This window comes from Pyrgilauda ruficollis, unplaced genomic scaffold (genome assembly GCF_017590135.1).
Source record: "Pyrgilauda ruficollis isolate IOZ18807 unplaced genomic scaffold, ASM1759013v1 scaffold110, whole genome shotgun sequence".
NCBI classification, from domain to species: domain Eukaryota; kingdom Metazoa; phylum Chordata; class Aves; order Passeriformes; family Passeridae; genus Pyrgilauda; species Pyrgilauda ruficollis.
The window spans coordinates 1320617-1334177 of record NW_024509211.1 but is presented as its reverse complement, the minus strand read 5'-3'; the positions used below and the strand labels follow the sequence as shown (position 1 = coordinate 1334177).

Below are 13561 nucleotides of genomic sequence, written 5' to 3'. Positions count from 1 at the left end.
GGAGTTCCAGCTCCTGACTCCTTCCCACTGAGCAGGGAAGGAGCTCCCAGCTCCATGGGACTCGTGCTGATGGTAAATTCCTCTCTCAGGAAGCTCTGGTCCAGCTCTTACTGAGGTAAAACATAACCTGCACCCCAAATTACCCAGACTGTGACTGAAAATGAGCAGCACAGCTCAGGCTGCATGCTCTGTACACCTGAGCCTGGCTCTCTGTGCCTGGCAATGAGACTCTCTCTGTTTATCCAGCCTGGAACAGCACCGGGAGATGATCCCTGAAACACCAACCTCATGCCACAACTATAAAAACTAACAGCACCTGTTAAGGTAAAACACACTGACAAAAAATGAGTAACTCCATGCAGGAGTTACTCAAGTGCTGTAGCACACTGCCTGTGCCAGGGTTCACCAGAAGAGGATTTCTTTAAATATCTGTTTGACTTGCAGAGTCGTGCTTCAGGCACACAGCAGGTGGGCAGCAGGCAGCACAGGGAGATCTGTCACAAAAAGCACGTTTGTGCCAATAAAAGACTTCACCACCCCAAAAAATGTTATATTTATCTTCCCAAATTTGAGACAAAAAATTGTTCCTCAGGGTAGGATTTACAGCTCAGTAACCAGCAGATACCAGCAGTTACCATGTAGCCACTGAGTCAAGTTTGACCTCAAACCTGTTCATAATTAATTTATAATTATTTATAATCTTACACCGTTGAAATCTTTCTTGGAGGAGACATAGGGAGAGGTTTTAGCTCAGCATGATAAGAGGATTACAGGCAGAAGAGCTCTCTGCTAAAACTCTTACAACACGGGAAATAATGTTCCACTACCTTTGCTAAACAGCCCCAAACCATTTCTTCACATGTGACTCAAAGGTGGAATATTTTAATACAGAATTTGGCACTAAAAACTCCCACAGATGTTTCCCTAGTGCTGTTCATTCTTCTCAACATGCTTAAAATGAAAATATCTTAAACCAAAGTCTCTCAGCAATGCCATTTACTATACAGATAAATAATAAACAACTCAGTAGGGGACAGCTCGTGAGGGAACAGAATTTCTCCAAAACAAGACAAAAGAGCAGAGGAGCTGCCAGAGTTAAGTTTGTAAACTATAACTGGACAGGGTTTTAAATAGTGTTAGTGCCTACACCCTGACAACATCCACACTGTTCATATTTAATAGTGTTACACGCAAATTAATGAACAAAGACCAAACCCCAAAGCACATGGATGCAGTTGAAATGGGGCAGAATCCTTTGTGGCATTTAAGTGCTTATTTCTCTGTGGAAAAAGCCCTTTTCATCAATGGTGGGGGTGCTTTTCCAACATCAAACATCATTTCCAGAGGGGGGTTGTTGAGGCAGCACCAGTCTGGAATGCGGCCAGTCTGGCTGTAATATTCCTTGGACACAGAGCGGCTCCCAAGGATGTCCTGGAGTGCTCCAAAAATTGCTCCTGCCAAAGAAAAAAAATCTGCAATTAATTCCACATAGAATTTCTCTTTCTACTTCTTCCCACTGAGAGTCTCAACTGGGATCTTTTAGCTCTGCCCCTAAATTTAAAGGGATGAGTGGACATTGCTGCTTTCCTTGTCAGTAGCCCAGCTAGTCCCAAACTGCTTCCATTTACATCCCTGGAAAGTAACTGAAAACAAGGAATCATCTGCTCTCTGCAAACCTGGCCTGGTTGACCCACTTCTTACAACAAAGTTTTTATTTGAAGCACTTCAATCAAACCTCATTGTGTTCTATGCAATTTCTCTCCACCAAAAAAAGCTGCACCACAAATTCACTCCAGCTGTAAACCCCATTGTGTTCTATGCAATTTCTCTCCACCAAATTCACTCCAGCTGTGAGAAGATTCAGCCCACAGCAGCTGGCCAGTGAATAAAAGCATCACAGAATTTGGTGCACAGAAATTGTTCTGGTTTGCTAACCCTAAGAATAAAAGGTTTTATTCACCACAAATCCCACTTGGAAGGTTTTTTTTTACCCCTGCTTCCCAGTAGTTCCCATTCTTACCTCCCAGCCAGGCCACGCAGTTGGATTTGGCAGGGGGAGTGTGAATCCTGAAGGTTTTAGTGGCAAGAGCTTCCTTGTACTTGGGTTTCTCCACCAGGTGTCTGATCTCAGCCATGAGCCTGTGCAGGAAGCCCGGCAGCATGGCAGTGCCCCCGATCACCACCAGGTTCTCTGCCAGCTGCTTCCTGGTGTCTATGGGGCACTAATGCAAACAGGGACACCAAAAAACCCAAAATAAATCAATGCCTGAGCTTGAAGCCATTCAAAGGTCTCTTAGAAAGTCAGTCCATTTCTATGCCCTTCAATTGCTTCTCATATTTAGCTGGAAAATAACCAACATAACGAGAGAAATGCAAGGGAAATGCCTGGAGGTGCAAAGGTGAAGGCTCCAGGCACAGAACTTCTTGAACAATTTGTTTTCATAAAGAATTCTAATTGAAATGTTTGTCATATCAGCCAAGTCCATGGCTCTCCAATAAATTGCATCTCAGCAAACTTATTTAAATGTCATCAATAGCTACAGGGAGCCAACTTTAATTAACATATATACACCACCACATAATGAAAATTTCCATTTATAGTGGTTTTCTAATGCATTTTTTTTCCTAAATATAATAAGAAGTGAAGCATTTGTATACGCCTAGAAAAAATTCTGCAATAAATTTAATATACTGCCTGCAATAAAGATGTCCAAATTAATTTTATTCTAGCACAGGTAAACCAGCAGCCTGCAGGACTCAAAGTCTTGAGTCATTTTTAACTACAGGTTGTCTAAGGCTGGAGGCTTTCCCTAAACTGTTTCTAATATAAAAATACCTGAACCAGTGAATCCAAGATCAAAGTGGCAACAGATGTCTCCTCATTATCCTGCTCAAAGAGGATTTCCACCACGGAGTCTCTGTGGCACACAGAGGAAGTGAGTGTTAATGAGCAGAACACACTGAGCTGAACTCAGGCACAGCAGAGCTGGAGATAACTCCAGCCCTCTGCTGCCAACACTTTGTCACTCCTGTCACATAGCCCATGCACCCAGCAGGGCCAGCAGGGAGGGGACAATCATGGACTCCTTGGGACAGTCATGGAATCCTTGGAAAAGACCCTTAAGGTCATCACATTCAGCTCTCAAGCCAGCATCAGCACCTTGTTCACCCCTAAACCACATCCCCAAGTGCCACATCCACACGTGTTTTCAACACTTCCAGGGATGGTGACTCCACCACTGCCCTGGGCAGTCTGTTCCAGTGCTTTACAAACCTGTCAGTGAAGACATTCTCCCTAAAACCCCATCTAAAGCTCCCCAAGTCAACCTGAGGCCCTTTACTTGTGTCCTGTCTCTTGTTCCCTGGGAGCAGAGCCCAATCCCCACCTGGCTGCATCCTCCTGGCAGAGCTGCAGAGTGAGGTCTCCTCTGAGCCTCCTTTTGTCCAGGTTCAAATGCCCTGTTCACATCACTAAACCTGTCCTATTATCAGGCTTTGACACTCATTTCTCTTCCCCCATCCCTCCAACCTCTCTGCTCTCGTCTTCCTCTTGGGGCTGTGGAGAAGCCACCCCCTTCCACGATGGATTTGCACTGTGCCCAGCACACAGCTTTCATTTTAGAAGCATTAAAAGCATATGCAAGTGTCTCATTAAAATCCAATTTTATGAAAATTTATGTGCTTTTAGAGTTGAAATATATCACTGTAATGACAAATACTTTGCCATGGCATTTCTCACCTGATGGGGCCAACTACATGGAGAATCTTTTCTCCATCCAAGGGATAGTCCACGTCTGGAGGCGGTGAGGGACGCTGGAAACAAAAGCAGACTTGTATCATTACTTAGAGCCCAGAAAGGCTGCAGCCACCTCAAAAGAGCAGGAAGAGCTGCATCCTCCACTCACCTCAGCACTGCCATCAATGTTGAACTTGGCTGCCTGGATTTTCAGCCCCCGCTGGAGATCACTCACAAAGCAAGTGCGGACTGTGCAGAGGGGAAGGAACAGAGGGGCACAGGTGAGGCCTGGGTGGATCCTTTCATCACCACCAAAAACAGTCATTTTCTTAATTTAGAGATGAACACACACTCCAGGCACTTGCTGGTCCAAGGTATTATCAAATAAATGCAAAGAGAAGCAGTCTCCACTCTCCAGCAGAGTTCAGATGCTCTCTAAATCACAAGTTAAACAAAGCTGACCCTAAAATTATGTTGGAAATCCTGCCTGTCCCTTCTCACACAAACCACACAAGATTTAAAGCCAGAATCCTCCTAATGGTGCCTCAAGGTGCCAGGGGTTGTATCCTGCCTTCACTGCAGGCTTTGCACCACAGCTTCAAATGAGGCACTGCTCATTTCCTAAGCAAGCTCCTACCATGCAACATTTTCCTTACTTCAACTCTTCAACACCCTGAGAATTCCAGAGGGTTTTTCTGACAAAGGCACAGTCCCATTTGTATCCCAGCTGCTACTGTTCTTATACACTTAATTATTTGTATTTGGCACAGGTGAGCATCTTCCCCATAAACTGCTGTCACAAAGAAACAGCCCTTCAACACACAGACAGCAACAATTTCATCCCTAGCCTGGGGTCCCTGGTTCCAAAAGACTGCATAGAAAACACAACTCATCAGAAAAGGTGGGAAAGCCCAGGAATCAGAAAAGCAACTTTCATTTCATAAAGCACCAGCTGCACTTATTTTGCATTTGACTGAAGGGTTTCTTCCTAATTTGACCCAAAGGATACATACTAGTTACTGTTTCCTAGGAAAACACCTTTTTCTATCTGTTGTACATGTAACAGTCACATAGGAATTCAACCAAGTTCTGCCCAAAGAAAGACTCTTGCTTTTTCTGGGGTAGTAAATGTAGTTCTTGTCTCCTCTTGCCTACCTTAACATACTAAAATATCTTTCATAAACACTTTTTTTTTTAATTGACTTAAAGCAAACTGAGCCTTTCTAGTTAATCTATAGACTACACAACAGTGCAATCCTCTTTCTCTGCCCACCTACTAAATACATCTAAAAGTTGCAACTCAGCAACACAGGGGTTAAAGTGAAAGAGGAATTCAAAACCTGGTTTTGGTTTTGCTTTCAAAGAGGAACAACAAGCTCATCCAAGAGGTAATAAATACATCAGAGAAGAGAAATAAATTCCTAAATGTAAAATATTTTTAATTCCTAAATGTAAAATATTGCACACTTGTTATTATCACACTCCACTTCACAATTTCATACACTGGAGTTACACAAAGCAAACAAATTTACCTTTTATATCCTCTACTATGTCTTCTGGGACTGAGCCTGAAATAAAAAAAAAAACCAAAAAACAACTTAGTTTTATTCTTAAATTATCTTCCTACTTAAAAATAACTTTTGCTCTAAATTTGAATTAAATTTAATATATTAGACTTTCACTCTGACAGCAGCTTTCAAAGATTTTCAAAGCAGAAAAGATATTAAGAACAGAAATAAGTGTCTTTGCTCAAAACAGACTGAAAAATTACTATAGAACTTTTATCTCAGCCTTTACTGAAAACTGCTATGAGAAGAGGCTTATCATAAAAATAATACACTTGTGAAATTACAGAATCACTGGGCTGGAAGAGACCTTCAGGATCATCGAGTCCAACCCAGCCCCAACAGCTCAACTCAGCCCTGGCCCCCAGTGCCACATCCAGGCTTTGTTAAACAGACCCAGGGATGGTGACTGCACCACCTCCCCAGGCAGCCATTCCAGAACTTTATCACCCTTTCTGTAAAAAACCTTTTCCTGATATCCAACCTGTATTTCCCTTGGTGCAGCTGGAGGCTGTGTCCTCTGGTTCTGTCAGTGCTGCCTGGAGACAGAGCCCAGCCCCAGCTGAGCACAGGCACCTCTCAGGAGCTGTGCAGAGTGATGAGGGCACCCCTGAGTCTCCTTTTCTCCAGGCTGAGCACCCCCAGCTCCCTCAGGGGTTCCTCTCAGGGTTTGTGTTCCCAGCCCCTCTCCAGCCTTGCTGCCTCCTCTGGACATGCTGCAGTGTCCCAATGTCCTTCCCAAACTGAGGCCCAGAGCTGGGCACAGCACTCGAGGTGTGGGCACAGCAGTGCTGAGCACAGGGGAACAATGACCTCCTGCTCCTGCTGGCCACACTGCTCCTGATCCAGGCCAGGATGCCAAGAAAGAATTGATGCAGGCAGGCCACACCAGACACAGTGAATCCTGAAGCCATTTTATTCTCTGTTAGGATGAACACCCTTTCCCCAGAGCAGTTCCCAGCACAGATGCCCCATCCCAGTCCTCACCCATCACGGAGGGAAGGCTTTGTCCTTTGGCCAGTCCTGTATCCACCGTGCACTGCTCCAAGAGCTGATACTCCAGCTCCCTAAAACAGAGCACAGGAGGGTGGGGAAAGATGTCATGAGCCCAGCCTGCCTCTCTGGACTATACTCCAGGAACAGGATTAATTCCTTGCAGTTACATCCTTCTAAATATAAACCTAAGGAGACCCCATTCCCACAGTTTTTACCACATCAGCAACAGCTGCAGAGTTTTAACTCTAAAAATTGGATGATGCTACAGCAAGTTAAGATTTAGAAGAGGAATTTTTGCTCATGGTCAAAGAGGAACTTTCACAAATAAATCATTTGTAACCTGGAATGGATAACTATGAACTTACTTGTGGATGGCCTTTCCTCCCAGGGGAAGGGAACCCCAGCAACTCAGGATTGGAATTCCCTCATAGATCTACAGGAAGATCAGGAAATTCTCCTCTTTTTCATTAGTTTTCAGTCTGCTGGAATTAAATGCCTTTTCCCTTCTACAATCCCTTGCATCAGCCACCTTCTAACTGCTTTTGTCCAAAATTAATTTCTAGTAAAAAAACCCAAACCTTATTTTTCATGACAGCCCCCACTGAAAATGGAAGGATACAGGCAGCACCAAGCTTTCTGCATATCCACAGTCCAGCACCATGGCAGAGTTGATCCCCAGTGTCAGGAGAGACATCAGGTGACTTGGAGCAAACAAAACAGAAGGTACCTACACAGAAACCAAAAGCAAAGTTGGCAGAAGGGGAAAAAAACAAAAAAAACCCAAAAAAGAAACAAAGCACTGATGCCTTCCCTGAATGGCATTTTAAAAGCAAAACCCAAACAACTGTATCTTGAATTATTCCAGTACTAATCTAATGAACAAAATAAAACAGGATTCCAAATTCTGTGTCCATCTTCTTTGTGGTGCACACCAGGTACTTCAGTAATGATGGATGTTGGAATGGGTTTGTAAGAAAATCAAGTGTTGTGAGCTATAAAACTCAGGTCCAGTTTCTTATTGTTATTGAAAAAAATGAAAGAAGCTGAAGTAAAGCTACTTCAAAAGCTGTAAAAACTTGAAGATGTGAATAAAAGAGCTAGAAAATCCATAAAAGTGTGCTTATGACAAACACTGCTGCACCCAAACAGAAGAGGCTGTTTGAAACACTCTCACAAAAACAATGTGGAAACTCAAGTTGAAATTACATGAGAATGACTTTCTTCTCCCAGAATTCCATAAATCAAGTTTCCTAGAAAGCAACAGTTCCATTAAAAGAACACTTTGAAGTGTGAATTAAATGAGAAACTTCAATAAATCCTGCACTTACAGGAATCATACTGACCCTTAACCCAAAGCCAGAAGGTAAAACATTTACCCTGTATTAATAAACCACTCTTTGCACCAAGTAGAAAAATAGAAACCAGAGAGAATTAAATTTCTATCAGTACTAACTGGCTTCTTAACATGTTACAAAGTCTCTCCATCAAAATATGACTGCATACATGAGCCATTTTCAAACCCTTTTGCATGGGATGTGCTTTAGCTGAGACACTTTATTGCAGCAAAAGTGATTAGGAAAAAAACTTCAAAAAACCAGCTCAAATCTTTCAGCAAACTGAAGTCATCAGAAATTTTTACCAATAGTAAGAAAGAATTATGCAGGAGTTTGAGCTTAGTTGGTCAACTGTGCTGTGGAAGGACAGTGAAGAAGTACTGCAGTCAAACTGGTTTCACTAGTTTTTATAGAAAAACCTTAAACTTTCTTCTGGCTGAACTGAAGAAGCATGGAGTCACCTTCTAAAACGTTCATGTTACAACTGAGCAAGAATTAGGTTCAGACTTTTCACAGAATCCTTGACTGGTTGGAGGGGATGGAACCTTAAGGATCATCCAGTTCCAACTCCATGCCATGGGCAGGGACACCTTCCACCATCCCAGACTGTTCAAAGCCCCATCCAGCCTGGCCTTGGACACTTCCAGGGATGGGGTAGCCACAGGGTTTTTTTCTCCACAACTTTTCTTCAAAAGGACTGATTAGGCAGAGCAGATATTTGATTTCAGGTAAGTTCTTCTCTAACTGAGCACAGCTGTGTGCTAGGCAGATATTGACTGTGGCAGAAATCAGGAGACTTGCTGACAGGGCACTAAGAAGTGTTTAAATATAAATCCTGGCTCCAGGCAGTGCTCAGTGGGGATTATTGGATCTGTCTGGGACAGTGCACTGTGAGCTGTATTATCTACAAGCCACGGAAACCTTGCAGATCCTTGTTAACTGCTGCTGCTTTGTGGCCTCATGAAGAGTCAGAATGCAACAAAAATGGTCTTTCATCCAACTTTCATGTCCTACTTCCCCACACCACCATCAGATTTTCCTTCTTTATGCCTCTCTCTCTTTTGCCACTACTTCTAATTTTTTTTCCCCCATATCTGGTACTGACTGTAAGCAAAATTCTTCCTGGCAAGTGGAGCAAACATACACGTTTCTGTCAAACACTTACCTCAAAATGCTTGAAAAGGACCCTGGTGAGGGTGTCCCTGAAGTGTGAGGGGCACAGGACTGACTCTATGATCACAACACGCCGGTCCCTGGGATTCACCAGCAGATGCCTAAAAAAAGACAAGAAGTGCAAAATAAAACTGGCAAGTTTAAGCAGATATTATGAGAACTATCCTACAATCATATTCCATTTTCCTCAAAAATCCTGAAGATTTGCATTTAGATAGCATTTGCTACAGCAGACCCCAAAGATTTTCACAAATTTAAAAACCCCAATGCTTTCCTAAAAGTCAGGAAATTCATTATACATTTCTAAATTAATATAAAGTAATACAAAAACAAGTAACCAATGACTTGTCCAGTGTCACAAAGCACATAAGAATGATGATACTCTGATACTCAGATGCTCTGATTTCAGTGGAAAAGGATGAAATTGTCCTGATTTCAATTGCAAAGTGGTGGCCCAGGACAGGAGAAGAAAACAACCCAGCCCACAGCAGATCTGAGGCAGATCTGAGAAATCCTGGTTTCCTGTGATGGCTTTCACTGTGTAAAAATACGGATTGGAAGCAAAGAGAAAAGACCAAGCCCAATTTCATTATTCTCTAAGGGTAATAAAAACAGAATAAAGGGATATACTGCTGAGGTAAAAACATTCCACAGGTAAAGATTCCTCCTTCCAAGCCACTGTGGAGGGAGTTCTGCACTGCAGGAGCTTCAGCCCCACCAAAATCAATGCATCTCCTGAGGTAATGCCTTCCCCTTCTCAGGCCCTTTAGAAATCCCTCAGCTGAAAGGAAATTCATCAAACACCTTCTGCTTTTACAGAGCAACTGCTGCTGCAGGACAGGAACTCTCTGTAAGATAAGCTGGATCTCAGCACCACCAGCAACAACCCCCCCAAGCTGCCCCTTGCAAAGCCTTATCTCAGTTTTCTTATCTAACCAGGCAGTGTCCATGCCCTGCTCACAGCCCTGGAAGTGCTCAGGGAAGGCCTGGATACCTGAGAGGAGTCTCTTACCTGAAATACAGCATGTGGATAAATTCCTTCAGGTAGGAATACAGCTCCTCTGTATTGATGTTGTACTGAACCACCTTGACAGGCTGGGAAGGGAAAATACCCACAGTCAGCTCAAATGCTGGGCAGTGATTATTTATATATGTATATATATATACATATGATATATAAAGAAATATATAAATACATACATAATATATATTTAATCTGACATTATATATAAACACTCACTCCTGTCTGATTTGCTCTTTGTCCTTAAAACACCACATAAACCCACCCTCTAGCTGAATTCCACACTTAATTAATGCTAATTTTTCATACAGGCAACTTAGAATTAGCTTTCCAACCTCTACTAAATGAAAAGAAAAAAGCATAACTAGGCAAAGCAATTTCTCACTAAATGCCTCAAAACACAAGCTCCATGGGGGCTGAGCATTGGCATCACACTTACCTGCACCTACCCACAGTTTTTAATAGCAGCAGTTAAAATAATGAAAAATATAATAGTATTTCAGAATATTTTATTCAGGCAGTGAAAAATGGCTTGTGATGGACAGAAAAAGCAAATTCTTTCCATGCCATAACACACCAAACAGCATAAAAACAGCTCACCTTTGAGACATCAGGTTTCTTGATCTCACTGGGGATGATGCATCTTGGTCCTGTTTCTCCTGCAAACCCACACCTGAAAGAAAATGTTACAAACCTGATTATTTGAAGTCACCACTTGAGCCCCTGGGCCCAGGGACCATCACAGAGTAATGAATTAGGGAATTCTCTTACTGCAGAGAGGCATTTTGCATGCAGTTTTCCTATCCAGCCACTTGGAGATAAATTTAAAGATGGACTAAAAGATAAAGGTTTTGTGTATTTTTTTATTGACTCCCTCAACAAAAGGATAAAAAACAGCAGCAACCCCAAACCAAACTTTTCAGAAACCCACCTGGCCTTCCTCAAACACACAAGAACCATGGACTGAAGAAAGGAAATGAAAAGCAAAATGAATTCAAGGTTTATTTTAGTCTCAGTGCCTGATATTTGTTTTACCCATCACTCCCAGAAACTACAAATCTCTGAGGAAAACTACAGTTTTCTGTAAAGCTGCTGGACTTAGAGCACTTTTAATGCAAAAAGTCAATTAATGCTTGATTCTGATACTTGGCAACTGTCAACATGTTGCATCATTTCAGAAAAAAAAATCTTGAAACAGCCACAATTCAGAATTTTCTTCTTTTGTCTCAAACAGATGCTTGTGCAGTCCCAGTGTGTACAGGCAGTTTTCCTTGAACTTTCAGCTAATTTCAGCCTTATTTGGAACAGAACAAACATTTCGCATACAATTCAACTGCTATTACTTCTATCAGAATGAAGGCTGGAAACAGATCTTTAAAACACACTATTCAGGGAGAAAGCATTTCCAAAAGAGGGTTTTATTGGATAAGCAATGCCCAAGGAATAAAAGTTCACAAACACCACAAACTTGGGAAAAGCTGTCAGTGTGAATCCACAAAAGCCACCCATGAGAATCACTTGTCCCCATCCATGAAGGCTCTGTAAAATCCTCCCATTCCCAGGTAACAAAGCTTTTGGCCCACGAGGTGAAATACTAAAAAATCAGTGAGCATTCCTGCTTCAGCACTCGAGCTAAATCTTGTTTTAATCTAAACCATAAGATTAAAAACGTAGGCTGTTCATTACCAGCTCCACACCACACAACACAGAAAGGGGAAATCCTCAACACATTAAGGGGAAAACCTCACATAATTATTATTGGAATAATTGTTGGGATGGGATGGGGACTTAAAAACCACCTCATTCCACCCCCTGCCATGGGCAGGGACACCTTCCACTGTCCCAGGGTGCTCCAAGTCCTGTCCAGCCTGGTCCTGGAGCACTTCCAGGGATCCAGGGGCAGCCACAGCTTCTCTGGGCACCCTGTGCCAGGGCCTCCCACCCTCACAGGGAAGATTTTTTTTCCAATATCCCATCTAAGCTTGTCCTCTCGCAGTGTGAAGCCATTCCCCAATGTCCTGTCACTCCAGCCCCTTGTCCAAAATCCCTTCCCAGCTTTCCTGGAGCCCCTTTAAGCACTGGAAGGGGCTCTGAGGTCTCCCTGCACCTTCCCCTTCTCCAGACCGGACACCCCCAAATCCCGACCGCAGCGCGGAGCACTCACTTGGTGAAGGCCTGTCCCAGGTCGATCACCACGGCGGTTTTCTCCCCGCCGCTGCCGAGCCCTTCGTACAGCGGCATCGCGGCCTCCCTTCCTCCCCCTCTCCCTTCTCCTTTCTCCCGTTCCCTTCCCCGTTTCCCTCCCGCTCCACCTCCCTCAGCCGCCGCTACGCGGGCCTTTCCTGCTGCCCGCGCGCCGGGCTGCTCGCCGCGCCTGTCCGCCCCGGGAGGTCCCTCAGCAATGGCAGCACAGAGGGACGGGCACTGCCCTGGTCCTGCTGCCATTGCTGACACAGAAACAGCCACATTTAATGCAAAAAGCCACTTCTATGAGGTTAAATGCACAATACCCTCAGGGTACAGCATCCTTCCTCTTGAGCAGAAATAAAACAACTCAGGGACGAAAAAAGCCACATCACTCCGCTGCTCCAGGAGTGTGGAGGTTGGGAGTGAAGATGGGAGCTGTGGAAAATGTGTATTTTATGACTGGCTTTTTGCAAATATTAAAATGAATATTATATGTGTTATGTTAGAAAGTTATGCTGTATTAATTATCTTAAGTAGTGAGTTAAATATAGTTTTAGGTTATAACATAATGTTAAAATAGAAACTATGTATGTGGGATATTTTTTTAAAGAAAGGACCAGATAGCAGCCACAGGACACCTAAATCTTTCAAAGAAAGAGAATTTATTGCTTCATTATCAGAAGAAACAAACTTCTTCCCGCCTCACTCAGCCCTGAAGACCCCGCTAGGATTCAGAGGAAGAAACTGACACTGACCAGACAGAATCCTTTGTTTGAATGGAATTTATGAATCATGTATGAGATGGGTGAATATGCAACAGGTGATCATTTTTTAAGGGTTGATCCTCTGTTAACGTGTGTCCTTTTTCGGGCTTATTTTGTCCAGAAAGAGGAACCTGGACTGTCTGTAACTCTTTTATTGTCTCGTATTGTCCTAATCCTAATTGTCCAAATTTTTATTACTCTTTTATTAATTATATTGCTATTTTTATAACCATGTTATTACTATTAAACTTTTAAAATTTTAAAAACAAGTGGTTGGCGTTTTTCACAGAACTCAAAATACTGTGAGGATAGAAATTATAAACCCATGGTGGTAACAACCCGTGCAGGGCCAGGGGTTGGACACAGTGATCCTTGTGGATCCCTTTCAGCTCAGGACCTTCTAGGAATCCATACTTTCAAGACTGGGTGGCCTGAGAATGGTGATCAGAGAGGCAGAAGATCAGCTGTGCTTAGTAGAAAGAACCTAATCAATAAAAGGTGTTCTGATGAATATTGTTTGTGGTATGTGTCTCCCCCTGACTGGATCCCCTGGCTGGGAAAAGGGAATTTCTAACAGGTCTTGGTCAGTGTAATGCAAATTTGGGATTACTTGTGGAAGATTCCAAACGCAGCATTTGCCCCACTCCCAACAACCGTCTTCTTTTCCCTGCCTGTGAATCCTCCCTGTGAAAAACTCCAATCACTTGTTTTTAAAATTTTAAAAGTTTAATAGTAATAAAGTGGTTATAAAAATAGCAATATAATTAGAGTAATAAAAAGTTGGA

At 42.9% G+C, this 13561-nt stretch overlaps 1 protein-coding gene across 1 annotated transcript; it reads right to left on the bottom strand.

Annotated features, from left to right (window-relative positions):
- Nucleotides 1-981: 981 nt before the first annotated feature.
- Nucleotides 982-12158, bottom strand: ACTR10 (actin related protein 10). The gene is made up of 13 exons (XM_041476993.1): nt 11990-12158; nt 10426-10498; nt 9817-9899; nt 8797-8905; nt 6917-7024; nt 6663-6730; nt 6289-6368; nt 5269-5304; nt 3906-3985; nt 3740-3813; nt 2837-2918; nt 2021-2222; nt 982-1454 (listed from the first exon to the last, which is right to left on the bottom strand). The coding sequence occupies exons 1-13, from the start codon at nt 12064-12066 to the stop codon at nt 1273-1275; spliced, it is 1254 nt and encodes a 417-aa protein (XP_041332927.1). The 5' UTR covers nt 12067-12158; the 3' UTR covers nt 982-1272.
- Between the last annotated feature and the right edge of the window lie 1403 nt (nt 12159-13561).

Bases quoted from the DNA above. Each gene is read 5' to 3' on its own strand.
- ACTR10 (XM_041476993.1), bottom strand. From the start codon at position 12,066: ATGCCGCTGTACGAAGGGCTCGGCAGCGGCGGGGAGAAAACCGCCGTG. The intron at 7,025-8,796 runs GTAAGTGTTTGA...GTTTCTGTGTAG, and splicing joins TCCTTTTCAAGCATTTTGAG to GTACCTTCTGTTTTGTTTGC. The intron at 6,369-6,662 runs GTAAGTTCATAG...GCTCTGTTTTAG, and splicing joins GGAGGAAAGGCCATCCACAA to GGAGCTGGAGTATCAGCTCT.